Below are 18,281 nucleotides of genomic sequence, written 5' to 3'. Positions count from 1 at the left end.
AGTCCTGCCTTAGGCATGAAAGCCAGCTGACTGGCTTTTTGGGCCAATCACCAGGCGACGGTGAATTCTAGTCCCACATTAGGCACACGAAAGCCAGCTGAGGGACTTTCGGCCAATCGCCAGGAGACAGTCAGTTCTAGTCCTGCCTTAGGCGTGAAAGCCAGCTGGCTGATTTTGGGCCAATCACCAGGAGATGGTGAATTCTAGCCCTGCTGTATTATTATATTATATTATATCATTATATTATTTTATATTATATCATTATATCATTATATTATATATTATATTATATTATATTATTATATTATGTTATATATTAATTACATTACATTACTTACTATACTATACTATTATATATTATATTAATATTACATTACTATACTATATCATACTATACTGTACTGTATTATACTATACTATACTATTATATATTATATTAATTATATAATAATAATAATAATGTTGGAAGGGACCTTGAAGGTCATCAAGTCCAACCCCCTGCTCAGGCAGGTAACCCTATACCATTTTGGACAAATGGCTTTCCAGTTTCTTCTTAAAAACTTCCAGTGTTGGAGCATTCACCACTTCTGGAGGCAGGTTAGTAACAGTAATAGTAGTAAAGTTGGAAGGTACCTTGGAGGTCATCTAGTCCAACCCCCTGCTCGGGCAGGAAACCCTACACCATTTCGGACAAGTGGCTGTCCAGTCTCTTCTTAAAAACTTCCAGTGTTGGAGCATTTACTGCTTCTGGAGGCAGGCTGTTCCACTGATTAATTGTTCTCACTGTCAGGAAGTTTCTCCTTAGTTCTAGGTTGCTTCTCTCCTTGATTAGTTTCCACCCGTTGCTTCTTGTCCTGCCTTCAGGTGCTTTGGAAAATAGCTTAATTCCCTCTTCTTTATGGCAGCCCCTGAGATATTGGAATACTGCTATCATGTCCCCCCTTGTCCTTCTCTTCGTTAAACTAGACATACCCAATTCTAGCAACCGTTCCTTATATGTTTTAGCCTCCAGTCCCCTAATCATCTTTGTTGCTCTTCTCTGTACTCTTTCTAGAGTCTCAACATCTTTTTTACATCGTGGTGACCAAAACTGGATGCAGTATTCCAAGTGTGGCCTTACCAAGGCATTGAAGAGTGGTATTAATACTTCACGTGATCTTGATTCTATCCCTCTGTTAATGCAGCCTAGCACTGTGTTGGCCTTTTTGGCAGCTGCAGCACACTGCTGGCTGATATTTAGGTGATTGTCTACTAGGACTCCGAGGTCCCTCTCACAGTTACTACTATTGAGCATGGTGCCACCTATGCTGTACTTGTGCATTTGGTTTTTCTTGCCTAAATGTAGAACCTTGCTTTTTTCACCATTGAATTTCATTTTGTTAGTTAGTGCCCAGTGTTCAAGTCTGTCCAGATCCTTCTGTATCTTAAGCCTGTCTTCTGGAGTGTTGGCTATTCCTGCCAGCTTGGTGTCGTCTGCAAATTTGATGAGTTCCCCATCTATCCCTTCATCCAAATCGTTGATGAAGATGTTGAAGAGTACTGGGCCCAGAACAGAGCCCTGGGGCACCCCACTACACACTTCCCTCCATGTAGATGCAGTTCCATTGAGGACCACTCGCTGAGTACGGCCGGTCAGCCAGCTACGGATCCATCTGGTGGTGGTTCTGTCCACCCCACATTTTTCTATCTTGTCAAGTAGTAGGTTGTGATCTACTTTATCAAATGCCTTACTGAAGTCCAAGTAAATTATGTCCACAGCATTCCTCTCATCCACTAATTTTGTCACTTGGTCAAAGAATGCATTACTATACTTTACTAATCATACTATACTATACTATACTGTACTATACTATACTATACTATACTACACTACACTACACTATACTATTATATATTATATTATATTATATTATATTATATTATATTATATTATATTATATTATTACATTACATTACATTAATTACATTATTATATTATAACCAGCTTGGTGATTTTGGGCCAGTCCCTCTCTCTCGGCCTGGCCCACCTCGCAGGGTTATTGTTGCGTGGGGAAAATAGAAGGCGGAAGGAATATTACATATGTTCGCTGCCTCGAGTTGCCGCTCAAGACCATAATCAAAGTGGGATATAAATAAGTAAGCAAAAATAAAATTCTGTTTCGGGAGGATGGACACTCCCAGGGGTTTAAACACTCCGCACGAGGGCAATTCCCGGCTTTCCCCACTGAATCTCGCGTTCACACACAGCCTGTTTACTGGAATAACTTTCCTTTGGCAGCCCAGATCTCTTCTGGAGACCCCAGGTCCACGAGGTCAGATGCCCCTCGTCCCCTTCTCGGTTCTTCCTTCCAAGGCTGCCAAATCGGGGTAGATCCCTCGGGATCACCTCCCTCCCTGTGCCCTGCAAAGCTGGAAATTTACATTCAGGCTGGGAAGAGCCAATTGCTTTACTGCCCTGGGACATTTTATCTCCAGAAGTGAGCAAACAGGCGCAAAGGGTAACCTTTGACCCTTGGCACCGGTTTGACCAGCTGTCCCCCACGTGCGCAGGAACAACAGGGGGAAAAGAACACGCTCTCGGTGACCTCTTCCGGCCGTCTCACATGAGCCTCGCTGGCCTGAAGCCACGGAGAGGTCTCGGTGCCACACACAACGTTGGAAACAAACACACAATCCGACCCCTGCACCGAAGGGTACGTCCCCTGTTCTCAACACTGGCAAACTGTGTCTCCTGGACCGATAAGACCACAAAATTTCTGTTTTAAGCGAGACATTGTTGGAGTGACTTTCGCTCCCTTTTACGACCTTCCTCGTCACACTCGTTAAGTGAGTCACTAGCGGTGGTTTAGTCAGGAACGTGGTCGTTAAGCGAATCCGGCTTCCCCATTTGCTCGTCAGAAGGCCCCCAAAGGGGATCGAGTGACTCTGGGACAACGGCAACCGTCATAAATACAAGTCAGTTGCCAAGCATCTGAAATTTGATCACGTGACCCTGGGGAGGCTGCGACGGTCGTTAAGCGTGGGGAAAAAAAACAGGTCATAAGTCACTCTTTCCAGTGCCTCCGAAGGTCACTAAATGAACTGTTGTAAGTCGAGGACTGCCTGAACTGATAGAATAGCTCAGAGTTGGGGGTCCTCGGTGCTCTCTGAGCTGGGTGGTTTCCTTGCAGACATTTCACTACCAAACTAGGCAACGTCATCCGTGCTGGAAGGGAGAGGGGTTTGCTTTCATTTTTATATGCAGGTAGTCCCTCGACTTACAACAGTTCATTTAGTGACCGTTTGAAGTTCCATCGGCACTGAAAAACAGTGACTTAGGACCGTTTTTCACACTTAGGGCCTTTGCAGCATCCCCACAGTTATATGATCCAAATTCAGCACCTGGCAACTGACTCATATTTATGATGGTTGCATTGTCCCAGGGTCAGCTGATTCCCTTTTGCGACTTTCTGACAAGCAAAGTCAAACAGGGAAGCCAGATTCGTTTAACAACTGTTATTTTATATCTCTCTATATATTTATTTTATTTATTTATTTATAAGACTTATATACCGCTTTAAGTGCAAGCACTCTCTAAGCGGTGTACACCAGTAAGCAATGTATATATATATATTTACATTGCCCCCAACAATCTGGGTCCTCATTTTACCTACCCCGGAAGGATGGAAGGCTGAGTCAACCTTGAGCCGGTGAGATTTGAACCGCTGACCTGCTGAACACAGTCAGCTAAAGTGGCCTGCAGTACTGCACTCTAACTGCTGCACCACCTCGGCTCTATATCTCTCTATATCTATATCTCTCTATCTCTATTCTATCTCTATCTATCTATCTATCTATCTATCTATCTATCTATCTATCTAATGTATGTATGTATGTATGTATGTATGTATGTATGTATCAGGGGTAGGCAACCTTGGCTCTTTTATGACTCGTGGACTTCAACTCCCAGAATTCCTGAGCCAGGCAGCTGTGTTGACCCCTAAGCCTATCCCTCCCTGATACAGCTGACAAAGTGAGAAAGAGCCTGTGGCTTAAGGGTCAACACAGCTGCCTAACGTGCAAGCAGCCCAGGTTCGAATCTCAGAAGGGTATGGCTGGCTGATGAGAGCTAATTAGCTTGAAATAGCTATCCCAGTCCCCCCTTAACTTTTTGCTAGCAATCCAAAAAATTTAGCACACAAGCGATGTCACAGTAGCAACTGATGAGAACTAATTAGCTTGAAATAGCTATCCCAGTCCCCCCTTAACGCTTTGCTAGCAATCCCAAAAATTTAGCACACAAGCGATGTCACAGTAGCGACTGATGAGAACTAATTAGCTCGAAATAGCTATCCCAGTCCCCCCTTAACGCTTTGCTAGCAATCCCAAAAATTTAGCACACAAGCGATGTCACAGTAGCGACTGATGAGAACTAATTAGCTCGAAATAGCTATCCCAGTCCCCCCTTAACTTTTTGCTAGCAATCCAAAAAATTTAGCACACAAGCAATGTCACAGTAGCGACTGATGAGAACTAATTAACTCGAAATAGCTATCCCAGTCCCCCCTTAATTTTTTGCTAGCAATCCAAAAAATTTAGCACACAAGCGATGTCACAGTAGCGACTGATGAGAACTAATTAGCTCGAAATAGTTATCCCAGTCCCCCTTAACTCTTTGCTAGCAATCTAAAAAATTTAGTACACAAATGATGTCATAGTAGCGACTGCTGCCTGTGGATAGCTCTAGATTGCTTCTGACTTTTTTTTATCACAGTATAAGATAATAACATTACAACCTCAACCTTTTAGTGACAGGAAGGCCTGGAGGAACGTTGTCCATGGGGTCGCGATGGGTCGGACACAACTTCGCAACTAACAACAACAAGCCATTTCTATGAAAGCAAATCTATCTCCTCAGCAAAACCAAAGTTAAAGTTTCATTTTTTTTTTCATCACAAGGACAAAATCCAGAAGTGATATCCAAATGAAAAAAAGATACATTCTCCTCTTTGAATAGAACAACTGATTAAACCATTACTGTTTTACCTTCCTTGCTGTTGAAATAGAAATATGTACAGAGAAAAGCAACAAAGATGATTAGGGGACTGGAGGCTAAAACATATAAGGAACAGTTGCTGGAATTGGGTAGGTTTAGTTCAGGGGTAGGCAGCCTTGGCTCTTTTATCACTCGTTGACTTCAACTCCCAGAATTCCTAAGCCAGCATGGCTCAGCTTGGAAACCTCTCCCTTTCCCCTCAGCATGGCTGGCTCAGGAATTCTGGGAGTTGAAGTCCCTGAGTCATGAAAGGGCCATAGTTCCCTCATGCTGACTCAGGAATTCTGGGAGTTGAAGTCCACAAATCATGAAAGGGCCATACTTCCCCCATGCTGGCTCATGAATTCTGGGAGTTAGAGTCCACGAGTCATGAAGGAGCCATAGTTCCCCCATGCTGGTTCAGGAATTCTGGGAGTTGAAGTCCACGAGTCATGAAGGGGCCATAGTTCCCCCATGCTGGCTCAAGAATTCTGGGAGTTGAAGTCCACGAGTCATGAAAGGGCCATAGTTCCCTCATGCTGACTCAGGAATTCTGGGAGTTGAAGTCCACAAATCATGAAAGGGCCATACTTCCCCCATGCTGGCTCATGAATTCTGGGAGTTAGAGTCCACGAGTCATGAAGGAGCCATAGTTCCCCCATGCTGGTTCAGGAATTCTGGGAGTTGAAGTCCACGAGTCATGAAGGGGCCATAGTTCCCTCATGCTGGCTCAGGAATTCTGGGAGTTGGTCCACAAGTCATGAAGGGGCCAAGGTTGCCTACCTCTGCTTTAGGGCTTCACCAGTGGAACCTGTCTGCCACCTGAGGAAGGTTAGGATTACAGAGCACAGCTGTCTTTGCAAAGAAATTATTTCAGAGACTTTGAGACTTAAATTGAGCTGTTGTCACCAAGAGATAAGCCAGGTCTGGGCTTAGTTCACTGTATTTTACAACTGGGGCAGGAGAAGCCTGACTGTAGCAAATGAAAAGCTCTAGATCAAAGGATGCCCTTTGATAGGTGCCAAAACACAACTCACAACTCAGCTTTTTTATAAGGATGACAACAAGTCCCAGGGCAGAAGTTCAAAATAATAATAATAAAGTTGGAAGGGACCTTTGGAGGTCATCTAGTCCAATCCCTGCTTAGGTTGTTCCACTGATTAATTGTTCTAACTGTCAGGAAATTTCTCCTTAGTTCTAAGTTGCTCCTCTCTTTGGTGAGTTTCCATCCGTTGCTTCTTGTCCTGTCTTCAGGTGCTTTGGAGAAGAAGAAGAAGAATAATAGTAAAGTTGGAAGGGACCTTGGAGGTCATCTAGTCCAACCCCCTGCTCGGGCAGGAAACCCTACACCATTTCGGACAAATGACTGTCCAGTCTCTTCTTAAAAACTTCCAGTGTTGGAACATTCACCGCTTCTGGAGGCAGGTTGTTCCACTGGTTAATTGTTCTAACTGTCAGGAAGTTTCTCTTTAGTTCCAGGTTGCTTCTCTCCTTGATGAGTTTCCATCCGTTGCTTCTTGTCCTGCCTTCAGGTGCTTTGGAGAATAGCCTGACTCCCTCTTCTTTGGGGCAGCCCCTCAGATACTGGAGCACTGCTATCATGTCCCCTCTTGTCCTTCTCTTCATTAAACTAGACATACCCAATTCCAGCAACCGTTCCTTCTATGTTTTAGCCTCCAGCCCCCTAATCATCTTTGTTGCTTTTCTCTGCACTCTTTCTAGAGTCTCAGCATCTTTTTTACATCGTGGTGACCAAAACTGGATGCAGTATTCCAAGTGTGGCCTTACCAAGGCCTTGTAAAGGGGTACTAACACTTCACGTGATCTTGATTCTATCCCTCTGTTAATGCAGTCTAACACTGTTGGATTTTCAGCCTAATACCATTCCAAATATTTCTCATATAAGGCAGAAGTCACCAACCTTTGTCGGTTGGTGGATCGGAGGAAAAGGGAGGGGAAAGCATTTTACATGCGTGCATGCGCATGTGTGCGCATGGGGCTGCAAGCATGCATGTGCTTGCAAACAGGGCGGGGCTAGCACTTGTGTGATACTCACTAGTCCCGCCCCGTTCTTGTGTGACGCAGTGCCTTGTTTCTGCACCCTGTGGCTCGTTTTTGTGCTCCATGGCGTGGTGGTGGTCCGTTTCCGTGCCCCGCAGCATGTCGGCAGCCATTTTAGCACCTTGCAGCGCGGCAGTGTCCTGTTTTTGCACCCTGCCAAACAGCGTCGCGTGGCGTCCCGTTTTTGTGCCCTGCAGCCACGGTGTGCACGCACACTGGCCAGCCTGTCTTGTGGTCCAGTGGCCAGTAAGCCACAGCCCAATACGAGGGCACGGCCCACAGGTTGGAGACCCCTGATATAGGGAATGGGCTGTAAAGAGCTTCCCAGATTTGGAATGAAACGTGAAAAAAGTTGTAGCAGCTCTCATCCTGCAAACTTATTTTTCCAGATCACCACAAGAGCCGGACACTATTTTGCACAACCTCAGTCAAGAAAAACCTGAACAAATTCCGGCTTAATCCGTTTGGAAATAAAAGGCAGAGTTCAGAGGAGCAGACAAAGAGAGAAACTTAAGCCAACAACCAGACACGATTTGAGCAAGATGTTTGTAGATAAAAAGCTGCAGAGAAAAATATTTAAAGCAGTGTTGAAAAACCCTACCATAGATCTTTGACAAAAACTCATTGGTAGACTCATGCTGTGGGTCCGGCTGAGTTGGTGGACACGATGTCGCCCCCTCTGGCCATCCCTAGCCATGACCAGGGACACACAATAGCACAGGGGTCTTCAAACCTGGCCCTTTTATGACTGGTGGACTTCAACTCCCAGAATTCCCCAGCCAACATGCCTGGCTGAGGAATTCTGGGAGTTGAAGTCCACCAGTCATAAAAGGGCCATATTTGAAGACCCCTACAATAGCACCTCTGCTTGGAGGACCACCTCCATGTTGGGAAGTGTAATAAGTAGATCTGCCATCTCCTTCACGACTGTGCAAGCTTTCTTGGCATATATGTGGCACACTTCAGGCATTCCTCAACTTACGGCCATTTCTTTAACCCAACCGTTCAAAGTTACTACAGCGCTGAAAACAGAGGCATATGACCCAGTCCTCACACTTACGACTATCAAAGCATCCCCATCATGGCCACACGATCAACTGGCGTATATTTATGACGGTTGTGCCAGCATCCCAAGGACGCGTGGCTGCCATTTATGACCTTCCCAGGGGCTTTTTCAATAAAGTCAGTGGCAAAAGCCAGACTCACTTAACAACCGTGGCCAAAAAAAATCAGCCATGTCTTCCTTAACGACCTCCTTGCTTAGCAGCCAAAGTTTCATGCTCAATATGAGAATCTGAGTGACGCCGCATTTCACATTTCTTTGTAATCTAAACATTTAGTCTTTTAAAAATAAATTATGTTTTGTCATAATTTATATAAATCTTATATAATCGTCTTTGAAGTGAGTGACCTTTGTTTTTCCAGTCAAATTAAAGATGGACAGCCTTCCTTGAAATATTTTCGACTCCAACAGCACACTTTGTGCAAGAAGCCAGAAGAAAGTCAATATCATTTATAACTTTTGAAGTTTTTTCCAGAAACTCAAGTTATGTTCTTGATACAATAATACAATTCTAGACGTAAGTCAAGGATTTCCTCTAAAAGTATAGTTTTTATCTTTTTTTTTAAGATTGTAAGCTGCCCAGAAACTTTGCAAATAAATAAAAAAATAAATACAGGTAGCCCTCAACTGACAACAGTTCATTTAGTGGCCTCTCAAAGTTACAACGGCACTGAAATAAGTGATTTACGACCATTTTTTTCAGAGTTACGATCTCTGCAGCCTCCCCGTGATCATGTGATCAAAATTCAGATGCTGGGCAACTGGTTCCTATTTATGACCGTCGCTGCGTCCCGGGGGGGGGGGGTCACGAGATCCGCTTTTGCGACCATCTGACAAGCAAAGTTAAGGCAGAAACCAGATTCACGCCACAGCCAGGTTAGTAACTTATCAACTGCCGTGGGTTCACTTAACAACTGTGGCAAGAAAAGTCCTAAAATGGAATTAACAAACGTTTCACTTAGTGACAGAAATTTTGGGCTGAAATTGTGGTCGTAAGCCGAGGACTACCTGTAAGAGCCCCAAACCACGTTAACCCTTCAATTGAAATAATCTCTTTGTTTTCTTTCGTCCCAGCAACTCACTCGGATCGGAAAGTAATCCCGGAAGTATCTCCATATGGCCCAGTTCCGGATCCACTGTGATCTTCTTCCAGCTTTGAAAAAATAAAAAAGAGAAAACAATGGGGAGAGGATCTAAACAAGGGAGGTTCAGGCAACTAGCCTATTGGGGGAAGCTGATTTACATTTAGTTAACCACATGGCTCAAATCAAGGAAGGGAAAGGTAGGAACAAGCATCAAAGCAAAACCACCTGTCTTCCCAGATTTGGGGCTTGGATCATCCTGGTTTAGGGCTACAGTATGAAAAAAAATCAATACTTCCCATCAATTTCTACCCTGCCTCTGAAGATACAGAATAATTGGGAGTCTGAATCTACAGACTTAAAGGTGGTAAGTCTGAAAAACACTTATCCATGGCTTGGGATGTTGGGGAAAGCTGAAATCCTCCAGACTAGGGGTAGGCAACCTTGGCTCTTTTATGACTCGGGGACTTCAACTCCCAGAATTCCTCAGCCAGCATGGGGGAACTATGGCCCCTTTGTGATTTGTGGACTTCAACTCCCAGAATTCCTGAGGCAACATGGGGGAACAATGGCCCCTTCATGACTCGGGGACTTCAACTCCCAGAATTCCTCAGCCAGCATGGGGGAACTATGGCCCCTTCATGACTTGCAGACTTCAACTCCCAGAATTCCTCAGCCAGCATGGGGAACTATGGCCCCCTTTATGACTAGGAGAGACATGATAGCAGTCTTCCAGTATCTCAGGGGCTGCCCCAAAGAAGAGGGAGTCAAGCTATTCTCCAAAGCACCTGAAAGCAGGACAAGAAGCAACGGGTGGAAACTAAGCAAGAAGAGAAGCAACCTAGAACTAAGGAGAAACTTCCTGACAGTGAAAACAATTAACCAGCGGAACAGCTTGCCTCCAGAAATCGTGGGCACTCCAACACTGGAAGTTTTAAAGAAGAGACTGGACAGCCACTTGTCCAGAATCATATAGGGTCTCCTGCTTGAGCAGGGGGTTGGACTAGAAGACCTCCTGGGTCCCTTCCAGCTCCATTCTGATTGATTGATTGATTGATTGATAGGATCTTGGTGAGCTCCAGTTGGCTAAAAACAGACAGACCATGGAGACATTATTTTTGTATCTAGCGAGCACGGAAAATTTCATAGCTGGCTGGACTTTACTGCAACCAACATCCTTAGTAAAAACAACAACAACAACAATCCTTTGCTTTAACCAAATGGAACCAAGGGCCTTCCTAAGGGATCGGATTGGGGCAGGTCTGACACTTACCCTTCCTGGGAGTGTTCCAGTCGAAAGCGTACCACACTAAGTATAGAACTGTTATAATCCAACAGTCTGTGCAGAGGATATATATGAGGATAATAGTGCAAATAACTCCTGGAAGAAAAGAGAAGAGAAGAGAGAATTAATCCAGGTCAGAAATTTCATATTTCCTCAAAGCAAAACAGGAGGTCCTTCTTTCAGGTTGCAGCAGCTGCAAGTTCTCAGCACAGCTTCTGTCTTCCTGCTTGGGTGGGGAGGGTTGGACTAGAAGACCTCCAAGGTCCCTTCCAACTTTGTTATTCTATTCTATTCTATTCTATTCTATTCTATATCCCATCCCATTATTCTATTCTATTCTGTTCTGTTCTATTCTGTTCTGTTCTATTCTATATCCCATCCCATTATTCTATTCTATTCTATTCTATATCCCATTCCATTATTCTGTTCTGTTCTATTCTATTCTATTCTATTCTATTCTATTCTATTCTATTCTATTCTATTCTATTCTATTCTATTCTATATCCCATTCCATTATTCCTGTTCTATTCTATTCTATTCTATTCTGTTCTGTTCTGTTCTGTTCTATATCCCATCCCATTATTCTATTCTATTCTATTCTATTCTATTCTATTCTATTCTATTCTATTCTATTCTATTCTATTCTATTCTATTCTATATCCCATCCCATTATTCTATTCTATTCTATTCTATTCTATTCTATTCTATTCTATTCTATTCTATTCTATTCTATTCTATTCTATTCTATGCACGCGCATGTGTAAAATTCTTCCCCCTCCCTTTCCCTCCGGTCCGTCAGCTGAGGAAGGTTGGTGACCTCTGCTTTAGGCATTCCCAGAGCAAGGAAATGGATTAAGTCTCATCTGAATGCAGATCAAGTGTTGGTGAGTATCTTGGGTGCATAACTCTGTAACTGACTTAACCGGGACCTGGTATGACACCCCCCCACGTGGTTTGCAATTGCCTGCCCCCGGTCTAGCCTACAACCTTGGTATTACCTGGTGGTCTCCTCTCCAGAATTAAACAGACCCACTCATTATTATTTTTTGGGGGAAAAAGGTTCCAAGTTTCTCCCCCCCCCCTTATAAAAACTTGGAGGAACCTCGAAGGACTATCCTACTATCTAACACAGGTAGTCCTCAATTTAGAACCACACATTTAGTGGCCGTTCAAAGTTACGACGGCACTGGGGAAAAAAAGTGACTTACGATGACCGTTTTTCACACCGACCGACCGTTGCAGCATCTCCACGGTCACATGATCAAAATTCGGACGCTTTGTACTTATGACGGGTTGCGGTGTTCCGGGGGGGGGATCACGTGATCCCCCCTTCTGGGACCTTCCGACAAGTCAAGTCAACAGGGAAGCCAGCTTCGCTGAATAACCGTGTGACTGGCTTCCCTTAACAACGGCGGCCAGGAAGGTCGTAAAATGGGGCAAACGGAAAGGCTGGGAAACGGCACAAGTTGAAAGGCTGGAAAATGGGGCGAACTGGAAGGCTGTAAAATGGGGCAACTTGTAAAGTTGGGCTCAGCTGTGGTCGTAAGTCGAGGACGACCTGTAATTAATTAATCCCCTTGATGAACCTTGTCCTAAAGGAATAACAAAAGTGCCACGCTCAGCGGAAGGTTAAGGGAAAATGATCCCAAACTCCCATTGGCAAGCCGGGAGCCTCCCACCTGGGGAACAATTAAGATGTTGAGAGGCTGATCATTCAAAAGCTACCTGAGCTGCGAAGGGGAGGAATTCCCTTAAAATTCCTCTGCAATTTAATTGTACTTTGTCCCTGAAGGGGGAGAAGAAAAAAAAAAACCACCCTTGTAGCAATAAACATGTTTACTCGCCCAGAGATTCTGAGGCTGGCGGTGGATACAGAAGACTGGCAGAGCCAGGAACGCCAGTTTAGTCCTTGAATAACAGCCACTCGCTTAGTGACGGTTTGAAATTACAATGGCACTGAAAAAAAGGGGACTTAGGACTGTTTTTCACACTTAACGACCGTTACGGCAACCCTACAAGCCACGTGATCCAAATTCAGACGCTTTGGCAACTGGCATGTAGAGATTGGACAACCATTTGTCTGAAATGGTATAGGGTTTCCTGCCTGAGCAGGGGGTTGGACTAGATGACCTCTGAGGTCCCTTCCAACTTTGTCTATTCTATTCTATTCTATTCTATTCTATTCTGTATTTCTATTCTACTCTGTAATTCTATTCCATTCCATATTTTCTATTCTATTCTATTCTATTCTATTCTATTCTATTCTATTCTGTATTTCTGTTCTATTCTATTCTGTAATTCTATTCTATTCCATTCCATTCCATATTTTCTATTCTATTCTATTCTATTCTATTCTATTCTATTCTATTCTATTCTATTCTATTCTATTCTAAATTCCACATTAACATGCCATGAGCAAGTTATCTCAAACCTGCAAATCCGAACAGTTGCACCTTGGCATAGAATTCTTATTTTCTGAACAATTTAAATGTGTATCTTCTCTATCTTGGGGAAGAGATCCAATTTAGAAATAAGGGAGAAATTTCCTGACAGTGAGAACAATTAACTAGTGGAACTCCTTGCCTCCACAAGTGGTGCTTTCAGGCAGAGCGGGGGAGCGTGGCCCATTGGGTGGGCATGGCCGCTGGCTGGGTACGGCTGTGGTGATCATAGCTGTGGTGGTCACGGCAGACTGGGTGGCCGTGGCCGGGGTGCGTGGGTGGGCCGGGACAAGGCTGGCGGGGACTAGTCCCTCACCATCTCTGGGCCATCCCCAGGGGGCCAGTACCGCTTGCTTGCTCACTTCCTGCCCCACTGCTTCAAATTCCACGTGCTCGCTACTCTGGCGAACTAGGCTGGGGCGACAGCGTGCGTGCCCACAGAGAGGGCTCTGAGTGCCGCCTCTGGCACACGTGCCATAGGTTCGCCACCACTGGAATAGGGTTTCCTGTCTGAGCAGGGGGTTGGACTAGAACAGTGGTTCTCAAACTTTTTAATGCCGCGACCCCCAACCGGTCGTAAGTCGAGGACTACTCAACCGGTCGTAAGTCGAGGACTACTCAGCTGGTGCAGCACCGTTTGCAGAATGGGACTTTTGGTGGGCTCAGCAGGGCAGAGACAGCCTGGACAATTCCTATTGGCTTTTGAAAACCAATAGAATTAGACTCTATTCAAGAGAGTCTATTCTATTGGCTTTCAAAAGCCAACAGAATAAAAGGGAGGAGCACAGCTAAGGAAAAGGGGGAAAAAATGGCGGACTGCGTTGTTTGGCGACCCCCGTGAAATGGTCGTTCGACCCCAAATGGGGTCCCGGCCCACAGGTTGAGAACCACTGGACTAGAAACTAGAATATTCTATTATCCTGATTCTTTCGGCCGTGCCACGTTCTAATGATATGCCACACAAGCAATATCCAGGGTTGCCTTCCCATGGTTTGTAAAATGGGCCATGACTAATTTAACCATCCTCTCTGCCAAGGGTTTGCTTGCCCAAGTAAACAGAAGAGAAGAAAAGAGAAGCGTATTCTGGGTCATTTACCAAGGGCAGGGCAACCTAAGCTTGCCAAAGGAATGGGTGGCACTAACAAACACCCTGCCCTCCCCCAAGGAGGGATGTACTTTAACTCCCACAATTCTCCAGGCAAAGAACGCACCAGCTGGGAATTATAGCACAGGACCTCTGCAAGGCACCTCGTTAAAAATATATATGTGTATACAAGGGAAGGTGACTCGCTATTAGAATAGAATAGAGCTGGAAGGGACCTTGGAGGTCTTCTAGTTCAGCCCCCTGCTTAAGCAGGAGAACCTATATCATCTCAGACAGGTGAATGTCCAGTCTCTTCTTAAAAATCTCCAGTGATGGAGCGCCCACGATTTCTGGGGGCAAGCTGTTCCACTGGTTGATTGTCCTCTCTGTCAGGAAGTTTCTCCTTAATTCCAGGTTGCTTCTCTCTTTGTTCAGTTTCCAACCATTGTTTCTCGTCCTTCCCTCTGGTGTTCTGGTGAACAACCTGGCCCCTCTTCTTTGTGGCAGCCCCCCCAAATACTGGAACATTGCTATCATGTCTCCCCTCTTTCTTCTTTTCTTTAGACTAGCCAAACCCAAGTCCGTTCTTCGTATGTTTTAGTCTCCCAGCCTTGCATCATCTTAGTTGCTCTTCTCTGAACTTTTTCCAAACTCTCAACATCTTTTTTGTGACAAGGTGACCAAAATAAGCAATCTTTTCAGACGTGAGCCAGGAATAAGGAGAGTAGGCAATTCTTGGCCCAGCGATCTAGACCCTCCCCTTACTCACAGTCCACGTGCCTACAGGTGCAATTCACCAAGTGGACCAGTTTAACAAACCACAACTGGCTCACCTACTATGGGTTGGACTAGAAGACCTCCACTGTCCCTTCCAACTCTGTTATTCTATTCTATGTCTCCAAGCAAAGAAACCCTATAATGTGGGGGTCTTCAAACCTTGTATACTTTCAAAAGGAAAAGTGGCACAAACTGAGATTTTTGTTATCCATGGAGCAGGGGTAGGCAACCTTGGCTCTTTTATGACTCGTGGACTTCAACTCCCAGAATTCCTGAGCCAGCCATGCTGAGGGGAAAGGGAAAAGTTTCCAAGCTGAGCCATGCTGGCTCAGGAATTCTGGGAGTTGAAGTCCCCAAGTCATGAAGGGGCCACAGTTCCCCCATGCTGGCTCAAGAATTCTGGGAGTTGAAGTCCACGAGTCATAAAGGGGCCCTGGTTCCCCCATACTGGCTCAGGAATTCTGGGAGTTGAAGTCCACGAGTCATAAAGGGGCCCTGGTTCCCCCATACTGGCTCAGGAATTCTGGGAGTTGAAGTCCACGAGTCATGAAGGGACCATAGTTCCCCCATGCTGGCTCAAGAATTCTGGGAGTTGAAGTCCACGAGTCATAAAAGAGCCAAGGTTGCCTATCCCTGGTCTATGGAGATCCTCTGTCATCCAGATCCTGGTTGTCCCAAAGGTGCTTTTTCACGAGGCAACTGGACTTTCTTTGTTTCTGAATAACAATAATAAAGTTGGATGGGATCTTGGAGGTCATCTAGTCCAACGACTTTCTTTGAAGACGTTTCGCCTTTCATCCAAGAAGCTTCTCCAGCTTCTGCTTCTTCAGCTCTGAAGAAAAGTCTTGAGATGAGAAGCGAAACGTCTTCAAAGAAAAACAAAGGAAGTCCAGTTGCCTCGTGAAAACGCACCTTTGGGACATGGAGTGAAAAACACCACACAGGGCATTAAGCCAGATTTTCGCAAACAAGTTGGACGCCTGCAGCAAATCCATTTGTTCCAAGTAGGGGTGGATCCCTAACCCCCCCTTCCATCCCCCACAAAATGGCCTTGACAAGTCACGGTTACACTCATATTTTGGATCACGGGGTAGATAAAACTTGGGACTGGTGTCCAGGTCCTTTGAACTCGGGACAGGCATCCCATTCCTTTTTTACCGTGGAAATCCTGGATTATTATTCAGGGTTTAGGTAAAGCTGAATAAGAAAAAGGAATCTGAATTTAGGAAGAAAGAATTAGAACAGAGCTGGAAGGGACCTTGGGGGTCTTCCAGTCCAGGCCCCTGCTCAAGCAGGAGACCCTATATCAATGGTTCTCAACCTGTGGGTCAGGACCCCATTTGGGGTCGAACGACCATTTTACGGGGGTCGCCAAACAACGCAGTCCGCCATTTTCCCCCCCCTTTTCCTTAGCTGTGCTACTCCCTTTTATTCTATTGGCTTTTGAAAGCCAATAGAATAGACTCTCTTGAATAGAGTCTAATTCTATTGGCTTTCCCAAGCCAATAGGAATTGTCCAGGCTGTCTCTGCCCTGCTGAGCCCGCCAAAAGTCCCATTCTGCAAACGGTGCTGCACCAGTTGAGTAGTCCTCGACTTACGACCGGTTGAGTAGTCCTCCACTTACGACCGGTTGGGGGTCGCGGCATTAAAAAGGTTGAGAACCACTGCTATATATGATTCTGGACAAGTGTAGTATTTTAGACAAGTGGCTGTCCAGTCTCTTCTTAAAAATCTCCACTGATGGAGCACCCACAACTTCTGGAGGCCAGCTGTTCCACTGGCTAATTGTTCTAACTGTCAGGAAGTTTCTCCTTAGTTCCAGGTTGCTTCTCTCCTTGATTAGTTTCCATCCGTTGCTTCTTGTCCTGCCTTCAGGGGCTTTGGAAAATAAGTTGCCCCCCCTCTTCTTTGTGGCAGTCCCTCAAATACTGGAATACTGCTATCATGTCCCCCCTCGTCCTTCTCTTCGTTAAACTAGACATACCCAATTCCAGCAACCGTTGTTCACATGTTTTAGTCTCCAGATCTTTAATCATCTTAGTTGCTCTTCTTTGCACTTTTTTTTTGTCCCAAAGTCTCAACATCTTTTTTGTAATGTGGTGACCAAAACTGAATTAGAACTCCATGTGTTTCATTTTTATCAACAAACGGTATACATTCAATGGTATAGAAATGGTATAGGGTCTCCTGCTTGAGCAAGGGGTTGGACTAGATGACCTACAAGGTCCCTTCCAACTCTTTGTTATTCTGAAATATCCATTTCTGCCTTGACTGTTCATCTGTCTCTTCGATGCTCTGAGCTTCGTTTTGCGGGCAACGTTTGTACACCTTAATGCCAAATAGTCCTTGATTGACAAAAACATTCACTTAGTGTCCGTTTGAAGTTACAACAGCACCGGAAAAAGTGACTTATGACCGTTTTTCACACTTGTGACCGTTGCAGCGTCCCCGTGGTCACGTGATCAGAATTCAGACGCTTGGCAACTGACTCGTGTTTATGACGGTCGCAGGGTCCCGGGGTCACGTGACCCCCTTTTGCCCCTTTCTGACGAGCGAAGTCAAGGGGGGGGGAGGCAGATTCACTCAACAACCGTGTTCCTCACTTAACAACTGCAGTGATTCCCTTAACAACTGTGGCAAGGAAGGTCGTAAAATGGAGCAAATCTCTCTTAACCACAGTCTTGCTTCGCTACAGAACTTAGGGGCTTGATTGTGGTCGTAACGTGAGGCCTAGGTCAACGCTGCTAACATCGGGATGTTCTTGCTTTGGCAACATATGGAGATGCAGCCATTTTCCTTCTTATGTTTTACTCTTAGAATTAGAGTTAGAATTAGAGGATACTGGGGGGGGGGAGGAATGTGCCTGGGAGTTTAGTTAGACACAACAATATCGTAACTAGTGTGAGAACCAAGGTTTTTTGAAATAAGAGAGGATAAGAAATGGCGGGCTGGAGAACTGGAGAGAAAGCCCGCATTTCAAGCTAATTGGGGAATGTGATTTATGACAGTTAATTGGAGGAGGGAATTGTGCTTTGATACTATGTGCTCAGGGGAGGGGAATTCAGATTTTGGCTTTGCCTATGTACCTGCCGATGCTATGCTATTCAAATAAGGATTCTTTAAGGTAAACAAGTTGTTCGAAGAGTTTCATCTGTCGGAACCATGACAGCCTATCTGTATGCTTCAGCTTTCTTTTTTCTTTTTCTAGCTTAGCGTATCGCAGGGTCGTTAACTGAATCTGGCTTTCCCATTAACTTTTGCTTGTCATAAGGTCACAAAAAGGAATCACGTGATACTGGGGGACACTGCAACCGTCATAAATATGAGCTAATTGCCAAACCTCTGGATTTTGATCACGTGACCATGGGGATGCTGCAACGGTCGTAAGTGTGGAAAACGTTCATACGTCACTTTTTCAATGTCGTTGTAACTTTAAACGGTCGTTAAACGAATTATAGTAAAGTCGAGGACTT

The 18,281-nt window shown here is 44.9% G+C and overlaps 1 protein-coding gene across 1 annotated transcript in view; it reads right to left on the bottom strand.

The window, feature by feature from the left end:
• LOC120318288 (diacylglycerol O-acyltransferase 2-like) overlaps positions 1-18,281 on the bottom strand; it is a 45,385-nt gene that overhangs the window by 9,702 nt on the left and 17,402 nt on the right. The window contains 2 exon segments of the mRNA XM_039365705.1: positions 9,221-9,291; positions 10,494-10,601. Of these exon segments, the coding sequence (XP_039221639.1) occupies positions 9,221-9,291; positions 10,494-10,601 (179 nt within the window).

This window comes from Crotalus tigris, unplaced genomic scaffold, assembly GCF_016545835.1.
Source record: "Crotalus tigris isolate CLP2741 ecotype Arizona unplaced genomic scaffold, ASM1654583v1 scf7180000020156.337934, whole genome shotgun sequence".
NCBI classification, from domain to species: Eukaryota; Metazoa; Chordata; class Lepidosauria; order Squamata; family Viperidae; genus Crotalus; species Crotalus tigris.
Note: the sequence above shows the minus strand (reverse complement) of the source record. Positions and strands in the feature narration are given on the sequence as shown.